The 20882-nt window shown below is 35.6% G+C and overlaps 1 protein-coding gene across 1 annotated transcript in view; it reads right to left on the reverse strand.

Annotated features, from left to right (window-relative positions):
- The window catches only part of ERC2 (ELKS/RAB6-interacting/CAST family member 2), a gene marked incomplete at both ends in the record, with an annotated part of 345331 nt that overhangs the window by 192270 nt on the left and 132179 nt on the right, over nt 1-20882 (reverse strand). Inside the window, 4 exons of the mRNA XM_082289123.1 lie at nt 3610-3803; nt 13147-13287; nt 13832-13972; nt 18697-18834. Of these exons, the coding sequence (XP_082145249.1) occupies nt 3610-3803; nt 13147-13287; nt 13832-13972; nt 18697-18834 (614 nt within the window). The remainder of the gene's footprint in view (nt 1-3609; nt 3804-13146; nt 13288-13831; nt 13973-18696; nt 18835-20882) is intronic.

The raw sequence follows: 20882 nt of genomic DNA on the forward strand, positions 1-20882 counted from the left end.
CCCCTGCAGTGCTTACCCCTTCCAGCATTGACACAGAACAAGCATCCCTACAGAGGTAGTGTTTGCCAGAGACACTGTTGCTTAGACCCCTCCTGTGTCATGACCACTTCATTCCTTTTTACCAGCCCTCTCTGCACCTGCTTCCAGTTTTAATTCAGCTTCCTGGAATATGACTGACAAGTACACAGCAGTGCTCCACACAGAGCCTTGCCAGCACCTGATGACATTAAAACCTTCCTATCCTCACTGCAGATATTTGTTCTGACATATCAGGATTCACTCCTCATTACTTAGATCTCTGCTTCCTTATTTAGATGGCTCATAATGGCACAGCCATAAGCATATTCACCCAATCTTTCTTTTCCTAAACTGTATCATGGATTATCATTAGTTATATCAGGCAGGCTTACTGGTCCAAACTTCACAAACATGCATTTTATGTTATTGTATTTCACTGCATTTTGTGATTCAAACTCTCTATCACATTTCATAAATATACTTTTCATTCTAACCCCATTAATAAAAGCTTTAAACAATATACTCCTTTAATCCCAACAGTTCTGTTTTGGATGCAGCTCCCTCTCCTTTGCATTAAAACTGGAGCTGATCACTGTCTTACTCAGTTTCATTTACATTATAAAAAAAAACACCCACAAAAGTAAAAACCAAAAAACCCTGAACCACATTTCCTTCATCAAGAAAACCAAAGAAAAACAGCAAACTAAGTTTAACAAAAGCACATTATACATTAAATATAATATCTTGCATTTAATTTTAAACTTTTTTAATTATAAACAGATAAATTGTAATAAGTTATCAAATAGCTTTAGTATAGAAGAAGGAGTAGGTTCTCCTGTGTAGTAATAAGAAACTGCAAAATACAAAATTAATACAGAGAGAGCAATTTAAGAAACGGAACAATGTGATTTTATATATGAGCAATAATATTATTATTAATATTAATAATATTAATCTGAAGTGATGATGCTCAGAAGTTTCTGAGCCAAGAAAATCACATTAAAACAAAAAAAGAATCACCATTCATATGAAGACTTCTTCATAATTATTAATGATGTTCATCTGCCAAGTAGCACACACTTATAAATTTAACTGCCCATGTCTCAAAGCAGATACTTCTGCCCCTGAGTATTTGATACTTTCTGTGTCAATACTTTCTGACTAGTAGAACATTAGTATTCCTCATCTTGTTTTAACTTTTTGTTTGAACTTGTAAATGATAACTTTATTACATTTACATTACTTTTCAAGCTTATTTATACAAGCACACCTCATTATGTTGATGAATTTATATGCAAATATAATAAATACTGTGACAATACCACAGCTTGCAATAGTCTAGATTATCACTTCCTCAGGAATTTATGCTTATATATTTTGAAAATTTATGTTGTTGCAATTATCTTGGAATGCAAAGACATTGGCATAGCAGTAAACATGGCTTCCAACAAGCTATGAATAATAAATGCATTTTAACATCACATTCATTTTCCTACAAGACCCCGGAGATGCCCTTGCATCTGAAGTTTGAGGAGATGTCAAATATATGCTAAAGGTGCATAGCAAAGTTTAATTTCTCCATCACATTCTAAGTACAGTACATCATCTTCAAAAGTCTGCGTTCACTCAGCAGCACCACGTTATTTTCTGAAAAGTTATTTCAGGGTCAACATCCTCATCAACAATAACAGACTAGAAATTGGTGTTCCAAAACTTCACTGCTAATAGTATAACAAATTTGAAAAGAAAATTAATACAAAACCAGAAAATTCTCTCCATTGCATCACCCATTACAGGGTTCTCAGACAATAAGAACAGATTATATGCTGACAGTGCTGTACCAGTATCTCTGGATCCCTTAGTTCCTTGTCTTTGTAATTATTGTTTTGCAATCAATAATTTTCAATTTAATTCAAATAAATTTACTGGTCTCTATCAATTCTTTATGTCCTTTTACAGAAACTATTTAAATCAAATTAACATTTCCAGAAATTTGACATCACTTCATCACAATCATCTTTTAATTTTATCATTTTAACATTCAAACATTCAACACGTTCATGATTGCTACCTAATAAAGGCCTTAAGATTATGCTCTTGAACAAAACATGACTGTGCCTACTACTGAGTCTGGTGTCACACAATAATTCAGGTTTTACAGTGCAAGGAGGGGATCAGTTGCTTATACCTGGTGGTCACACCTGGAGCTGCTGCATTACAAGCCTGGGTCTGTAACTGCCCCTACATCACCTGCATGGAAAAGGCAGCAGTTTCTCAACCCCACAAAACCTCTAACTGTGGTATCTTTTCCAATACACTGCTTTGGGATTTTGGAGAGTGTAGGCAGAACTCACAGGCATGGTGCACAGAGTGACCACTCTTGGTTACTCACTTCCTCTGAGACCTCCGTTACACATTAGAATAGGTGCAAACACTTGAGTATTCTAAACTCTGATGTGGTAAGAGAGGCAACTGCCAATTGAATTTGTCCTTATGTAAATAATCAGTTCTGTCTAAAATAAAAACCTTTTCTCACTTCGAATTTGAGGTCTCCATTCTCACGACACTTAACCATAACTAAACTTCACCAAACATCTGCAAAAAATAGCAACTTTGGTAGCAGGTAGCTGTGAAGGTTGATAGGCTACCATCAGTAAAAAGTGCTCTACACATCATTCTTTCCATGCTGGTTGTTTTCTGCCCACCACGGTAACCAACACTTCTGACAGACATTCCTCTCTCTCATGGTAATGCTCCCTAATGCATGCTTCGTCTTGACTGGAACTACAGCAATGATCACAACAATGAGAACACTTAAAAGTTCTTTTTTGGAGCCATGAAACAGTTTTCTTCTGACTTGATCACAATAAAGTAATTATATAAATTATTTGAAAATATAGAATTCCTTCTTTCATTCAAGCAAGAGTGTCTAAGTAAAAGAAGGGAAGAAAGAAAACAGATCAATCAAATAAGTATCAGTGTACCATAGGGGAGAAGGTTCCACGATCTATTTAATTATAAAGGGCATGAAACAAATCCCAAAACCCTCCTCTCTCCATTATGGAAAGCCTCTACAAACTTCCCAGAACAAGACAATCACTGCCTGGTCAACATCAGAAAATACTCTTTTGAAGCAAAGACTACAGGAGCACTGGGAAATAGTTACAACTATTATTAAATATCCATGAGACAGGTTAGAAATACTTACCAATACTTTTCAGAACCTCTGAGAACAAGTGATGATGTTCACACTTGAAGAAACGTGTGGGAACAGGTCTGATTCACCAGTTACTAGAAAGACAGGCTTGTTCCGCAACACGGTTTGCTGTGAGGTTTGATGTCCCTGTAAATTGTACATGACTTTTCCTGTATGTGCTTGTTTTATAAAGAGTATTAAAAAATGGAAACCTTAAATATTTCCAAAGCCAGCAGACAGGAGATGCAGTTCTCAAATAGCCCTTTTTTGTTCTTTACAAGGCATAACAAATATTCTGTAAAAAAACGTACTCTGCTCTTAACTTCTCTGCTTTGAAATGAAGATCAAGTAAGCAAAAATGCTACTCAATGTAAGACAAATAATACAAAAATTACCTTTCTAACTCAGCAATTTTCTTATCTTTGTCATTCTTCTCATTCTCTACTTCCTTGAGTATTTCTAGAAGTCTGTCAACCTCAGCCTGAGCTTTGCCACATTCTTCTCTATAGTACGATGCCTCTTTGTCAAGCTGTTTCATTCTGTCTGCAAATTCTGGATTCATCCGTGCCTCCTCTTCAGCTTCATGAGCCTTCAGAATCAATATTTCAAAAAAGATAAGGATGACAATGACTTAAATAGCTTTAAGAGCTTTACCTCTTCAGTCTCGGAGTTCAAGTTTTCATTAAAAAGGATTATGGGTATTTCTGTCTGATGACACTTTTCTACAGATGCATTATAAAAAGAAATGAAAATATCTGCATAGTCAAATTCTATCATCCTGAAGGGGGAGGGGATTTATTAAGGGGGTTTTACATACTCAAGTAACCCCATTTTAAAGGTGTTTTTTTCAAATTAAAAAAAAAAAAATCACCTTGTAATTCATTCAATTCACATTAGGCTCAGTGTGTTTTGAATATATAGGCAATTTCTTAACAACTCATGTCCTCTTTCCCTATGCATAAACACACACACTTTGTCCATGTATGCAAATACAAACACAGATACATATATACATATTGTATATATCTGCATCACCAGATGCCTCAAATGCAGTTTGATACAAAGATTTTAAAATAAAGAAATTGTTTCTAATGCAGCGGTGATTTTAAAAGATAAACCAATAAACTAAGAAGCTGCTTTCAGCAGACATCTTACCCAATAATCCTTTTTATCTTATCATTAATACTTAACCTGAAACATCAGAGGAACAAGCCCATTGGTGGAAACAGCACAAACCTGGCAAACACATGCATGGATGGGTGGCAGTTCCACAGACAAGAGAGAACGCAATGAAAACAACAACAGTGCAGAGCCCAGTCCAACTCCCATCAAACCTAATGGCAAAAACCCAATTAACTTCAATGGGAGCATGATCTGGCACCAAGTGCTTTAAACTGTTGGCTGGAATAATCACAGACAGATGGAAACAACAATGCACTGCAATGCTTAGCCTACCCCTTGCTTCCCATTATTCCTAATTGGCATCTTCAAAGAGCAGGCAAGGAAAAAACAAGTAGTTTAAGGCAGTGCACATTAAACATAGAAAATTCAGGTAACATACAGGATTTTTACAGAAATTCATGATATTTCGAACTGAAGGTCCTCCAACTATCTTAGTACACAAAGAAGATGTGGACTTACTTATCCTTCTTAATTTCAGAGAATGGACAATGCAAGCAAGCAATGAAAGAAATGCAGATCAAAATGAAGCATGCACGTTTGGGAAAGAATTAATATATACTACAGATACTAGGAGGTCCATATTCTTTGCAATGGTTAAAATTTTCTGTATAAATAAATAACAAGTCTGAGTTTACTATAAATAAAACAAAAAATTGAAATTACCAGGGAAGAAACTTATGGGGTTTGCATGTAACATATCATTTAAGCATGAGGATAATAAGAAAAAGATAGTAGATTTGAAGAGTTACTTATTCTACTCTGAGATTTTTATACAGAAGAAAGACTTCATTACCAAAAGAAGCCAAGGGAATGACATGAGAAACCTACTGACCAGCTTGCTCTTCAAAATCTCTGTTTTGATAATAATACATGCTCCAGTCCTGAATTCCATGCAGATGCAGAACTTTTTGAACACAGAACTTGCTTCAAGGTAACATTCAAGGAGTACCTTGATTTTACTCTTTGGGTGAGATGCCAGAAAGAGATTCCTTTTCAGCCTCATAATATTTCTCAATAATAAACTTGGATTTATTTTATACCAGTTGTTAATTACATAAAAAAATTAATTTTCAACTAGCTTTGTAATTTTTGAAGCCAATGTAATACTCAGACTCAAGGCCAATTATCTGAGAAAACACTCTGATTGTCCATCAGTGCTATTATGACATCACACACTTTTTTATCATTGTATAATTTTGAAAGGAATAAAAATAATTCCATAGGTTGGAAAAGGCAAATTCACTCTAGAAAAAATAAAATATAACCCAACTCCCACCTTCAAGACATAAAGAAACTTATGCAAAAGGCATGTTGTTCACTACTGTTCTTCAGATTTCTCCTCCTCTCCCAAGGGTAAATCCAGAATTTCAGTCTCCCTCTAAAGGCTATTGCTCTTTCATATTGCTCCCTGTCACCTTTCAGTCTTTTCCCTTTACTTTAGTACACAATTAATTTATTTACCAGCCTTGCTGCCATTTCATAGAGAGAAAAAATACCCACCTTCCTTTCTCTAACCAGTCTTCACTTTAGCAAAAAGGAACTCTCAGCTTCAGCCCAAACTTTTTTTCCCCATGCACCTCTATCCTTGTCTTGATCCAGGACAAGAAGCAATGCAGATGAGAGAGAGAAGCCTGTCTTCTTTTTTTATGTTTTATTGCCACATTAGACTTTCTACAAGGAAAATGCAAAACTGGGCAAGAACGTGATAGCATCACCAATACAGAGGTGCCAAATGTTCTACTACCATGGAGTATTCACACATCAGCTCAGAAATATACTGAATGAATTATCTACTGCACAGCTGATAAGTGAATCATCACCTGAAATAATAGATATATTCCTCAGTTTAGCCCTTTTAAATCTTTGCTCAACAGCAGGCTAAGGAAAGCAACATTAAGTTGCAAAAGTATTTTCAGTTCTTGTGTTTTACTCATGCTATTCCATATTTGTAGGATGTGTTTTTGGAACCTCCTGAATCACAAACTGGGTCATTGCATTTCCCCAACACAAAGTGGAACCTCTAAGGTATGATTAAATCCAGTGTGATTAAGCATCCAACCTGTGCAGGGTTTTGAGGTGCAGCACAGTTATCCATAATGTCACATATAAATCAATGTAAGCATTCAGTTACTACAAGGTTATCCTTATTTAAAAAATACATACATATATCACTATTGCAAACCACCAATTTAGCTGATTGCCTCTACTTTTCAAAGCACCTATAGAGTCTTTTTTGGACTATTGGCAGGAACCATATTTCTACGAGGGTATGAAAGAATGAAGAAATAAAGGAAATTTAGTTAAAAAGGGAAAGAAAGAACAAAAAAAAAATTTTTACAAAGAGCTTTCTGCAGGTGGTATTTTAACCTGCAATTCCCTTTAAGGGAATCCTCACATTGTAAACAAAGCTGCTGATACTAGGAAAGAGCAAAACACAATCCATCTGACATTCCCAGGACAAAGGCATAGAATTACTTATAAGGCCCCATTTTATTTTATGGCTTTGAAAGATATGTTTGGATCTGAACTAGGCACCTTTTTGAATTTGTTGTGTACAGATCAGGGGTGATTTGTTGACAGATGGAACTTGACTTTTAAGGTCAAACTGTAGGCAGAAAGGAGTAAAAAGGCAGCTCAGTTGATACTGACCCTGCTCCTGCCAGGACAGTGCAGATTTCTTTGGCTTTTCTGTAGGCTGAACTGTTGGATCAGTTCTAGACAGAAGCTGCATGGTTATCACATGAATCAGAAAGTCTCTGCCTGTTTCTGCTATCCTCTCCTTTTTTTTGTTTAATTTCTGCCACCCCTTTTACTCTCTAAGTTCTCTGTTACCTGGGAAAACACATTTTCTGTTTCTATGGCGCTTTCATGGGTAAGAGGAACCAGTACATGTGTGTTTTTCAGCTTTCTTAAATCTGTGTCTGCAAATGATAACTCTTGTGTTTGCAGATTAGGTTAATTTCAAACTAACCCACTGACTTTTCCTCTCAATATTATGACTGTGTTGTTGTATGTTATTTTTACAATTCAATAAAAATAGCATATCACTCTACTATTAGAATTTCACAGATTTTTACATTAATTATGTATCTGTTCTGATCTTTGCTTCATAAGCATTGCAAATGCTTTAGAAGAAAAGTAGTATTTCCTTATGTAAACCACAAATTTCCTACAGAAACACCACACGAGTGAGGCACAGACATGCAACATGAATTATTTAGGCTATTAAAATCTTATGGTACAGTCATGCATGTCTTATTCTGCATAACAAAAATGGATGGATAGATAAGTATTTCATTTTTAAAGCTTTAGACACCAACATACACAGAAATCAAGGGGGTACTTAAAAAAAAGGAACAGCAGAATTTACATGCAAGAAATTACTTTGTAAGATCCTTCAAATTTTATTACTTTCAATAATAAATTAAAAAAAAAAAAAACACCCTTGCTGTCACCTGAATTTTCTTGTCTCCTTAAAACTCATGGGGTTTTTATTTAACTGTAGGGACTGCTATAAGTAACTTGAAGTGGATTCTGCAAGTAGTTTAAATTTTAATCTGACATTTGTCTGATAAAGACTTTGGAAACTTTAGTCCATAATATTCAGACAAAGGGTCACCTGAACTCCAGACTCAGTACACCATTATATTTTCATTACAGCACAAAATCTCATTGGATATTCCAAAAAATTCACCTTTCAAAACATGAAGAAATGTGTGTCCAATTCTATTCACAGCTTATTCTCATATATGTAGGAGAAGAAAGAAGGTGAGCAAGAAAAGTTTATTTTTAAAAATCATCTTGTGTGTATAGTATGATTGCTGCCTGGTGCCAAAGGAAAAGGATCTTGCATCCATTGTTTTAAAACTTCCAACAGGCTTCCCTTTTGAAAATTAAGCACATAAAGGCAGAAAAAACAATTAAGAAAAGGACTCACTTTAGAATACTGCACACAAAGAGATTAGGAAATAACAAATGAATGCTATACAGCAGAATCACTAATATTGAGCTAATGACTGCATTATGTGGCCAGCATTTATGAAAACCAAGCTAAAAACTAACAGTAAAAACACTCCAGTCTGAAAAGACACGCACAGGAGCAGTGCAAATGATATGAATAGAAACATAACTACCACAAAGGTGACCCAAGATGATACAGAAGGGGTTTGTCATTGAAAGGGACAAGCTCCCTCTACAGCATTGTGCTGTTGCGCTACAATTTATGACTAAATTCTAAACACAGGTAACCAATAACTTTAAAAGTAAATACAGCACATTCTGTAGGACTCTTTTCCCACACAAAAGTCATGACATATCCATTACATGGTTAGAAGCTACAAAACCCAGCCATAATAGATTTCAAAGCTGGAGTCCTGGTCCATTGACACTAATGGCAAAGCTGCCATTGACTTCAGTGATGGCAATACCTCCTCTAATGTGCAGTATCACATTACTTAAGCTACAAACCCAGCTCTTCTATATATACACCACCCCAATTACATAGTGATTCTGACTAGGATTACTATGTAAGCCACAGCTTTTAAATTGTTCTTACAGTGACATCATTTTTCTGTCCTGTGATGCTCACAGCACGTTAAAGGTAACAGTCTCAGCCAAAAAGATGGAAACTCTTCTCTGCAGGGAAAATGTTCGCTGCTGCTCTTCCTCAAATTGAAAATGGAGTCAAGTCAAAGGAGGAGATATTGTGCAACTAAAGTAGGCATTGGCAAGAATATTAATGCTAAACAAGCCAAAGCAATGCTGTGCTTTAGCAAAAACTGCCTTTTGCATTCATCATTTTATATTTCAGTTATCTTCTTCACTTAAGTAAAAAGTTTCCATGTTCCTAATGTGCTAAATGCATACACTCTTTCAAGAGTAGAACTGATCTATTTCAGTCATATGGACTTTTGACAATACTACCAGTCATTTCCTAGATATTATTCACCTAATTAACTGAGTCACTGAAGATAAACTGAATAAATCAGGAGTTATATAAGTTTGAAGGATCAAATAAAGTACTGCACAAGGAGGAATTAAAAAGCAAAGCAAAAGGAAAAAAAAACTCTGCATGCATTTTCTAATGGAGAAGTTGAGGACCTAAAGGCTAGGACGTTTGTTTCCTCAGAAACACAGTATGTACCTATTTAATACATTTCAGATTCTCAAAATGGCCTTCAAGTCCACAAAGTTCATCTATTTGGATATAATGGATACAGCATAGTGAGCATCAGGAGTGTTCTGCAAAGCTCCACAGAGGAAGAGCACAACACAGTAAGAGAATGGATCCTCATGCTTCCATATGTTACAGCGGGCATTTTAAAAATGGACTTACTGGATTGTACATCTGATTGAACAACTGCTCAGCTTGCTACATTGCAAAGTTGGTAGGGAGTGAAGCACAGACAGGAAAAGAAGGAAAGATCCAGGAAAACAGCATTAGCTCAACAAAATCAGTGCATTTGCACAGAAGAACTTGTCATAAAAAAAAAAAAAGTAGAAATTTAAGATTTTAAACATTCCTTGGTGAAAGTGAGAGGCACTGGGAAAACATAAATGTTGACTTTGGCTCCTAAAAAAGAATAGCTGGAGTAAGAAATTTAAGGTTTGTGTTACTTTCCCTTTCTCAAGTTAAATAACCCATGAAATAAAGAAAGGTGTCCACTTTTGATGATACATTAAGTGCTGGTCTCAAGCAATGAATCACAAGAAGTGCTTTTGGCTGAGGCTGCAATTTATCACCAAAGCTTCAAAGACAGTAATAATAAAAGATTAATTAAATAGTATCATTAAATTTATTACTTTCCTTTTGTTTAATACAAGACTGAATTTTCTATGCAGAATGACTTTCAAACAGTACAGCTTGGCAAATAGTACTTTAGCAACTGCAAATATGTCAGTAAGCAAGTAAATTTAAGATAATGAAAAACAACAAAAGAAGGAAATTCTAGAGTGGATAATAAAGATTATATATACACACACATATATAAAACACTTTGCTACCTATTAGGTAATTCCTGCTGTTCTTTCACTAGTAGAAATACCAAGTAACTCAATAAAAATCTGTAGAATTTGGGGGGAAAAGCATTGACCATTCTCTGGTATTCAGAATTTTTTCTTTTAAATTTTTTTATGAATTTTAATCTATGGTATTTGTCACAAAATGTTCAATAAGCATGTCTATAATTTAAAACATTATTTTGTATACCAAAATATAGCACAGTCACATGAATAATTACTTTGCACAAATATCCACTTTATTATTTTTTAAATGTGCCTAATGCAAAAAATCATGGGTTTAGAATCAGCATTTTTTTTTCTTGCCAAAATGCAAAAAAATCCAGTTCTGCAGCACTGAAAAACATTTGGATCTAATCAGGTCCAATAAAAAATGTATTATCAATAAATTAATCTTATTGTCTCCAAAAAACAGAAAGCAGGGAAAGCTGGGGAGGAGAAACTAAAAGTTGTTTTGGCGGTTTTTATTTACAGAGAAGGACTTGCCCCTTGTGCACATTTTCCTGCAGACATAGCGCTCACTACCATTAGTGTGCATGCAAAACTAACTCCAAGCAAGTGTGCACAGAATATTATCTTCATACTTCCCAGTTTAATTTTTTAAAGCTTCTAAACCAACACTGAACTATAATTATTTTACAGCACCGTAACAAAGTACCTTCTCTATGATATTTTTAGAGAGGAGTACTGTGTAAGCTACATGGAATTTTTTCAAGGAGACAGCCCCTTGGAGTGGGTTTTGAAAGAGAGGTGTAAACATGCCAGGTCCCTCTGGCTCCTGCAGTGGTTGATGCTCCCACGTGAGCACACTCACGGGACTCCTGAGCTCATTTATGACCCGTGTCTGTCCCTGTCCCCTCCTCCTCTGACCCAGACATGTGCAAGAGCAACCCAGGTTTCTGTTTCACTCAGTTTCCTGAGGAGTGAGAACACGGTGCAGGTATTTTTCTGGGGACCAATTACTTTTAACACAGGGCATTTACAGGTTTGAACATAAAGTATTTCATTAAAGAAAATGTGAATTGAAAATGACTGTTTGGAGTCTACTGTCATTAACAGTCACTGTTTCTGTTCAATTAAGCATGCCCAGAAAGAAGGTTGTAACTACATTTTATTGTGGAAATACCTGGTCTCCTACAAATGGTGGGTGAATTTCCATTGGGGCTTATGCTGTATTTATGATATAATAAAACTATTATGTTTTCAACTTTCATTCAATAATTGTTTGTATTTATACACAAGAAACATGCTCCCTTTTTATACAAAAGACATCCCAGACACTCTCTGACTTTTATAAGTGCTTGTTTTTCCATGACTGTATGATGTGTTTATATGTGCAGTCATAAACAATTGACTTAGGATTTCAAGACCTTCAAGAGGATTTTGATGAGGATTTTTTAAGTGATCTGTGCTTCCAGGGTTCTTTTAACTATATTTTTTAAATGAAGAAAAAAATATATTTCAGATTGTAATTAAGTATATGTTGTAGAGGAGTGCAAAGTAAACAAACATATTTTCTAACAAACTAAAAGGCTTCCAGGGAAACCTTTTCTTTGGGTATTTTAATTCTGCCATCAATAGCATTTTTAAGATACCAGACATTTAAAGTATTTGTGTTTCCATTTGTGTCTGTTTATTGAAAAAGCTTCCCTTCCTCTCAGCTAAAGCTCTAACTCAGGCACCTAATTGCACGTATCCATTCTGAATTTAAAAAGAATACAAATATAAGGTTTACAAGCTGGTATCCTTTATACTTTGCAATACCTTCTTCACAGGTCAGGCTATTGAAACAATGCTTAATCCCTGAGCAGGATACTACTCAACCTGGGTAAAAAGAGCGTCACAATATTATGCTAACAGTGATAACATTCACAGAACAGATATTATTTACCAGAAAATGAAAAATTATATCAATATTTAAAACAAACAAAAAAAAAATTGACATACACTTAGTCATGAATTGCAGAAGGCAAACGTAATGCCTGACCCCATCAAATACGTAATGAGAACAATGAGAGCAGACATTACCAAATAACACAGAGAAAGGTCAAAGAAACAATGGTATCAAAACACTTGCAAATCATTTAAGCAAAATCTAGTTTATTGCAGCAGTTTAAGTAAAACCATGTTATAAAATACAGGGTCTGTATGTTTTCCTTCAAGTGCCTGCTTCCACTACTTGCCGAATAGAAATACTGAATTGCCAGCTGAGATAAAATTTTGATTATTTTGCTTAATTATCACAAACATGTGTTCACCAACAAAGCCAAAAATACATCAAAATAAAACCTAGCTAGAGTTTTCAGTGTGGAAGCTGATTTTTTTGATTGGGAATTCCAGCATTTCTTGGACGAGCCTTTACTTTTTTTCTCATACTGCAAACATTTCAGTTTACTTCTAAAAGTGGTGTTAATTCACATACATATAAATTGCTGGTTTGATAATTTCTTTCTGCCCTTTACCCTCCAATGTCCTGCTCTCAGTTCATCTGTTTGCTGCTGCTTCTCAGAATTCCCTCACAGAGGTACTCAGGACAATTTCTGAGGCTCATTAGTCACTTTGGTACAAACCTCTTGAGAAAAAGCAGTATTTGATGCAAGCATCTGCAAACAGCGTAAGATGGGTAGATTCTAGATTTACTCCAGAAGAGTAAATACGCTCATCATTTCAAAATGAGAGTATGGGATGCTGATTTTTGTTTTGCTGATTGTTTGTTTGAAGATGGAACTTACCTTTTTCAACTGTGCTTCCAACTTACTACACTCTTCTTTCTTTTGTTCTATGGCTATTTCTAAAGACTTAAGTTTGGAGTCTCTTTTCAGCCCTGCTGAAGCCAATGAAGATGCATGTTCTTTGAGATCGATTAAACTAGACTGGAAAACGACCAAGAGTAAAAAGTTAATTCCTAGTCACCAGGACCCTAACTCATTGCCAACTTAGCAATCACTTGGATCCTGTTCCCCCTCCCCCAAGAAGAGTTGGCTCAAAGATAATCATTGATAGCAAAAGACACCGTTTTGTGGGTACAGCTGGAACCACAGGAGCTGGCATGCAGTGAAACATGGAAACATTCATAATACAGATGAGCTCGTGTCATACTCTGGAGGTACAAACACACTGAAAACTATTTCTCTAACTGACAAACAGAAACAGGAGCAGCAATGGAACATCTGAGCCTAGTGGAAGATTAGGTAAAGGACCAAGAAGAGATTACAAGACACAACTGTGTAAAAACTGAAGCAGTATTTTATGTACAAATGAGGACTGTGAAGAATGCTTAAAAAAACAGCAGTTCTGAAACTGACCACTGAAGTGGCAGAATTTCAGTACTTGACATGATTCAAGAGTAATCCTAATGCACTTTCTTTCATCATAATGACACAGATAGAAGAGCAGAGTTTTTAAGAAAAGACTGACCTCTTTTTCTGTCAGTTCAGCTTGTAAAGCATTAACTTTCTCCTTCAGGTCCTTGTTTTCTTTTTTATAAGATTCAATTTCTTCAAGTCTTTCTCTGTCGTCTCGATCCCTTTGCTCCTTCAGACGCTCTATTATTCTTTCCTAGCAAGGGAAAGAATTGCAAAATGGAAAAGTTGGGAATCATTTTAAGAAAAGACAGAATTAAATTTGTTTGCATTACATAGCACTTTTTTAAAAAAAATCTTCAGAAGCAGAGACTGGTTAATGGTATCAAAGTCAATGCAAGATTTATCTAGATTTCAAAATCGTAAGATCAAGGTTTTAAATACTTGATAACAGTAACACAGTCCAGGAACTTCATTAAAGAGCTATACTGATATGAACATGTTTAGTTTTGCGATAGATGTGGAAAGATATTCACTTCAATAATGTGTTTCCTGTATTCATAAGTGATTGAAGTATTGAATAAAAGTCCAAAACAGGCCATGACTAGTTTCCTCAGAGGCCATGACTCTTTTACTCGGCTTAAATTTTGTTATTACTCTACAGTGCTTGCAATAAGTTGTCAAGGTTTCAAATCTAATTGGAAATCAATCACTTGCTAACTATAACTTACAGCTCACTTGTATTACGTCAAAAAAACAGATGTCCAAGACACAGAAAAAGTACCCTGATACAAATTAAGAAATCCAAAGGAAGGTTTTCTCTGTCTAATTAACAGTAACCCTACAGACATTTTAACTCATCCATGTTTTTGCATATTTTGCTGATTTCCAATTGCTATCACAAGGCTTGCTGAAAATCACCAGTCATTGGGTGATTAATTCAAAGGGTGAAATGTAAAAAAGCAGATGCAGTAGTATGGTTTTGTTAAGCTCTGATTAAGTTCTACAAAATCACATCCTATCGATACTTGAAGGATGCAAATACTAATCAGAGAGAAATACTTAGGGTACAGTGAAATAGCCACTAGAATTGCACTTCAGCTGGGAGCAGGTCTTTAAGCAGAGTATCAGGAGAACTACTGGTACCATTTGGGCAGTGGCAGTCAGGGGGGCAGTAGAAGCAACATAATTTAGGTCCTGCACCTGGGTCAGGGCAATCCCAGGCATAAACACAGGCTGGGCAGAGAACAGACAGAGCAGCCCTGAGGAGGACGACTTGGATGCATACAGTGACAAAAAGCTCAACATGACTCAGCCATGAGCACTCAGCCCAGAAAACCAACTGTGTTCCTGGGCTGCATCCAAAGCAGCGGGGCCAGAATATCACAGGGGGTGACTCTGCACCTCCATCTGCTGACACCCACCTGGAGAAGAACTGCATCCAGCCCTGGGGCCCAACATAAGGACACACATGTGTTGGAGAGAGTCCTGAGGCTGCTCTAATGGAAGGGCAGGTGTCCCTGCCCACAGCAAGGGGGTTGGAACTAGATGATGATCTTTAAGGTCCTTCCAATCTAAACCTATGATACTAAATAACTTCAAGGTTACTCCTAATAATGAAGAATATAAATTCTTAATTCCTTGAATATTAATATTAAAATACCAGCCTCCATAAAGTGGAATAGTTTAATCATCATAAACATTCAGATTCCACCTGGTTATATTCAGGATTAGTTTTATACCTACTCTTTCTTGAAGATTTATTTACCCAAATGATTTTTTCATCTATAACAAATTAAACATAACACTATTTCATCTTTTTAATGAACAGTGTATTTTTTTCTCAGTCAATCACAAAAGAAGACTAATTTATCCGTCAGCTGCATAAGGCTAAATGTCAAAAATGTGTTAAAAGGCCCTAATATACCATGTTTTACTTGATTAACAGCTAACTTGCAGAAATCCCAACAATGTGTTCCTGTTTCAGTCTTATTTGCATTGGCCAGCTTTCCTTATGCACTAATCTGGGACCTCACAGGTCTAATCTATTTGCACTTTATCACAGAAGCAGGAACTGAATTGCCCCAGCATATAGCTCCATTATCAGACATACTCCATTGCTTATCTGCTGTATGCTGCTACAGTAGGACCAACTTTATAAATATCAGCTTCATGAAAGCAACCTCTTGAGCTGCTTTGGGCCAGTCCAAGAGCTGAGATATTCTTTGAAAAGTTTCTTGTTATAACATCAAGGAAGCTGATAGCACTTTTGCATAGTCTGATTTTCAAGCTTTTTTTTCTTTTTTTTTAATTGCAATGTAATCCTTATTGTTGTTGTTGAGAATGCCCAGTGCTTACAAAAGGCTCTGAAATTACAGAAAAATAGCTGAATGAATATATTTTGCAGCTTAGTTCCAAAATTAACTGAAATGAGAATAAAATTGATTTGTTTCTGATTCCTGACATGAGGACAAATCATATCAGCAATGTCATTGGAAAAACACTAAGATTAAAAGAAGTCCATTTCAGGAAAATTTGATGTTGTTTTATGATGTCTACATTAATTTCTCATTTAGTGTTCCCAAGATACCTAATCACTAAATATGAAAGAAAATCAAGAGACAGATACTTGGAAAAATCTATTTTCATAAAGAATAAGGAGATATGTTTTCTAATTCAGAGCCAAAATCTCAATCTGTGTATTTTCAAGAAAAATGCAGGAAAACATTTGAGTTTTGGACTTTAAAAATAGCTTTATAATTCATTCATATCATATGATCGTGTTCTAATTTGTTTTTCTTCCTATAGAAGCTAAGAAAATTAGTTTCCAGTAAATTGTGGTCAGCTAAACTGGTATGAATAAATTTTATTTCTACTTTTATTTTTAAAAGAAGTTCCCATGATGCTCTTGAAGAATTTTATTCATTATTTTCAAATTAAAATTCTAAAAACTATTGAATGGACAAGGAATTATTAAAAAGCAACAAACAGCTTAAGCTCAAAGTATAAACCAAAATTACACAGTTGTAAAGTAGGCCTGATAACAATTTCTAGAAAGAAAACAAAGTACACAAGCAATGCATTGCCATGGAAATGGAAATCTGGTATTCTTTAATGAAAGCATCATCCTTTCTTGACAGCACTACATACTGAACTGATAGAAGTATTTCTATTGATGCACTCGCTAAGAAAAAAAATGACAAGGGTTCTTGTTCTGTTCCATTTGGACAAACCCCTACTCCGTATTTCTACCAGTATTTCCAGTGGAAATATTTAATAACTACTGATAAAGTTTGTAGGTCTTAAGAATGCTACTGCAGAGAGGAATAGGATAAGAAAGTTACTGAGAGCAGTTAGGATGAATTGGGAAGCTGGACACAGAAAGGAATGAGGCATGTCTGTAAACATACACTGTCAAAGTATTTAGCTGCCAGAGAACAGAAGAAAGCCAGGCATAATTGTCCATTTGGAATTTTTAGAAGATGGCTACTGCCTTCTTTCAATGTGTAAGTACATCTCAGAAATCACACTTAACATTGTAAAATCTGCCCTTCCAAATGTGGCCTTCAAGGGACTTACAATGGAAAAGAAATTGAGGGTGATTTCTCTGTAAAATAAAACAATCAAAATCATACAGAGAGACGCTTTTACCTTGGAAACTTTCTCCTCATTGTGTCTCATGCTCTCAGACCAAGCGCCCTGTTTTTCAAAAGCTATCTGAATCCTAACTCTGCAGTTGTTTGCCTCCTACTCCTATGCAAGCCTGCATTGTGACAGTCACTCTGCTTCCCAAAGAACTGCTTTAAAAACCCCTCAGCTGCCTCTATGGGCATTTTGGGAAAGTGACTAATGCAGAAAAGATAGTTTACAAGGAGAGAAAACAGGTTAAAAAGTACTTTCTGTCATTTTTTATTTATATGCTGTGAAATTGATGAACACTTTGTCCAGATTAGCAGTGAAAGATTACAGAAATGTGTCATTTTACTGTGTAAGTGCTGGATACTTATCCACATGAATCAATACTAATGACAACTTTTTTCACTGTTGTTGACCAAGCAAATGCTAGGAAGGCAATTAAACACAAGAAATAAAAAAACTGGCATTAACATTGTAAGTGTCAGTGCCAACAGCACAGCGGCATTTTCAAGTCAAATACAGTCATAAATACCTTCATAGGATTACAGACTGCAGAATGGCACATATTACTTTAATTAGTCACACTCACCTGTTCAGATTTAAATGGTATATATTAAGATCTGTGAGCTGCAAAATGTGGATACTTGTACAAATTTTTTGGGCATATAAATTCACTTGCATTACCTCGTATTCAAAGTTAACTGAAAGAAAAAACCTGACCTCACTTAAACTGGTAGGAATGTTGCCACTAATTTAAACAGTCCAGATTTATCCCTTCTCCTAGGCATTTTCAAATTAAAGGCATAGAGTTTATAAAGGGGAAAAAAGTGAATTCTCAACTATTTTTTTAATGAGACACAGTTTCCCTTAAAAACTAAGTGTAGGAAAGCAATAGTGCTCACAGCAAGCCAAGGTAACTGTTGATACTGCCACTTGCTCTTGGCCCTTCAGTTAGGCCTTGCTTAATGGACAAAAGAACAGGATAAACAAGACCACAAAGACAGAAAAATGCAAAAACTCTGCCTTCTTTATGTCAGGTGTCCAATGCCTTTCAGTTCTTTCAGGGAACAACCACTCATCTCATTGACTAAGGGAAAATCTCCCCATGCCCTGGGCCATTTTCTCCAAGAGCATTCCAAGGACATCACTCCTGCCCCTCCAAGTCCTGTGTCAGTTCATCCCCTGGCAGCCACTCCCTGCTCATCCTACCAGAACAGGGCCACCTGCTTCCCTGACAAGGCCCATAGGCTTTGGGACAGCTGTCAGGCCAATTTAGAAGAACATTTTCTGCACACGCTTCACCCACAGGAGCACCACAAAAAGCTTTTCATGAGAAGACATTACCTTTTCTGATAGAGCTTCCTCTAAGGTTGCTAGTGCTGTGTCTGTGTTACTGGAATCTGTCTGCAGCGACTTCACTCTGTCTTTTAGATTAGTTAGTTGTTTGTCTTTGTCCCTAAGTTGCTCCTGTAGATTTTCAATCTGAAAATAAAAACATAATGATCATCAACCTTGTCATAATGTTCTAAGAGGGACTTGGATGCTGAGTGCATACATATCACACATATGAAACACGGGCACCAGTATACTGCCAGGTTTGTACCTGCTATATCATCACCAGTTTGAAACTTCAGTCCTTTCTATTTTGCTTTCTTTTGCTGAAGAAGTATAATTTTCTAATAAAATAAAGAAAAAAATCTCAATGCAGTCAGGCATTTTATTATTTAAGTATTTTCTGATATTAATCACTCTAGTTTAAGGTACTGCATTATCTCAGTAATTCAAAGTATGCCTGGAATTACCCCTTTAGATTATTCTAGCTCAATAAGAAGGACAAAGAAAGGGCGAGGCAAAGCAAGTTGAGTGAGCCTCAAAATGAGGAAGAAGAAAGATGCTAACCTGCCTATCTAAAAATCTCTTCTTCCATGATGCCCTGCTGTAAAGAAAACTCACCTGGGCAGAGATCAGGATGTTTATACTTAAAAAGGCCAAACCCACAAAAATCAAGCAAAAAAAAAAAGCAAAGGCCACCATTTCCATTCACTTTCTTCATCTCCATGAAGATTAAAAGTATGTCACTCTATTTTGGATATTTTACCTGCTTTAATTAGACCTGGTTCTTCATCTAGAAAGTATTGGAACACATTGCTGAAGTACCAATAAGCACACTTGTTTGTTAAACACGTCATGATTCATAGTGGTTAAATCAGGAAGAGCTAAATCACAAAGGTTTTGCACAAAAAGTTGTCCACGGAGCGATGTGGACTTTGGAAGCAAACGTGAATAAAAGCACTCAGCTTCTGATTGTCATGGCAATCCCCTTCTGCAGCTGTAAGGCACTTGGACCTCTGGGTAGAATGCAGGGGGGATGTGTATTATGTCATATGTGCAAAATGTCATTAATTGCCTCTCAGAAGCATCCACCTCCCTCCATCCTGCACTCTCAGTGCCACTCACTATTATGCACAAACTGGCACAAACCCAAGGTTTGTTACTTAAGAATTTGCACAAATAAATAGTAACAAGAAAATTAACTGGTCTGTTATTTTAGTATGTCACTTTATATAATATGAGAAAATATGCCAAAATCCATAAAGCATCATTTGTTCAAAACTGGTTTTAAATATGTTGTCAATGTTATACAAATTATTACTGTCAACAGATATTCAAATGCTTACTTTCATCAGTGATTTTTCACTTTGGATCACGTTCTCTTGCTACTGAAATGAATTCAGTTTTCCAGTTCATTTTATAATGTAATGTTTTTTGGGGTTTTTTTCACATAGCCAATATCTTTCCATTTAAAGCAACTCAGATTTTAACAGAAGCAGGAGCCTTTACAGTTACTGTTAAACTGTATTTAAAGATTTCTTTACAAACCTGAAGTTGAATTCAATGCATGTGCAGTTCTGCAGAAGTCAACAACTGTGTCAATAAAAATTTGATCTCCATATGCAAGAATGCACCATCATCATCAAATACACTTTAATTTGGGGCACACCTTGGTAAAAGTTCTCCTCCTACTACATTATAAAAGTGCAGGAGAAAAAAATCCTGAAGTTTTGACATCATATATATCTATAATTAACAAGTCATAAAATCTACAGTACAGCTGTGTGCACTGCATGAAGTGTGCTTTTAAAGAATTAAATTTTAAAAGAACTTAAATAAAAATTAAAATAGAATTTGAAAGTAAATTTGGAGGAGCACAATTCAATTAGAAATTCTTTATAGTATGGCAAATACAAGTCTTGTACCTTTTTTCTTTTTCCTTCTTTTTTTTTTTTTTTTTTTAATATACATAGTTTGGTATATCAGATTACTGCTATGAGCCAAAGATTCCACTTGCTGTGTAAACTATAAAATACTAAGGAATATATAGAAAGGTCTTTTTGGGAAGACCTGACACAGAATAGCTTACTCTTGTGAATGACCTCTTGCAATATTTTTCTTCGTGTGTATATTTTATACAGATACAGAAACATGATACATGTGTTAATGAGTTAAGAACTTTTTATTTTATGGCATGT

The sequence above is a fragment of the Coloeus monedula genome (assembly GCF_965178545.1).
Source record: "Coloeus monedula genome assembly, chromosome: 11".
NCBI lineage: Eukaryota > Metazoa > Chordata > Aves > Passeriformes > Corvidae > Coloeus > Coloeus monedula.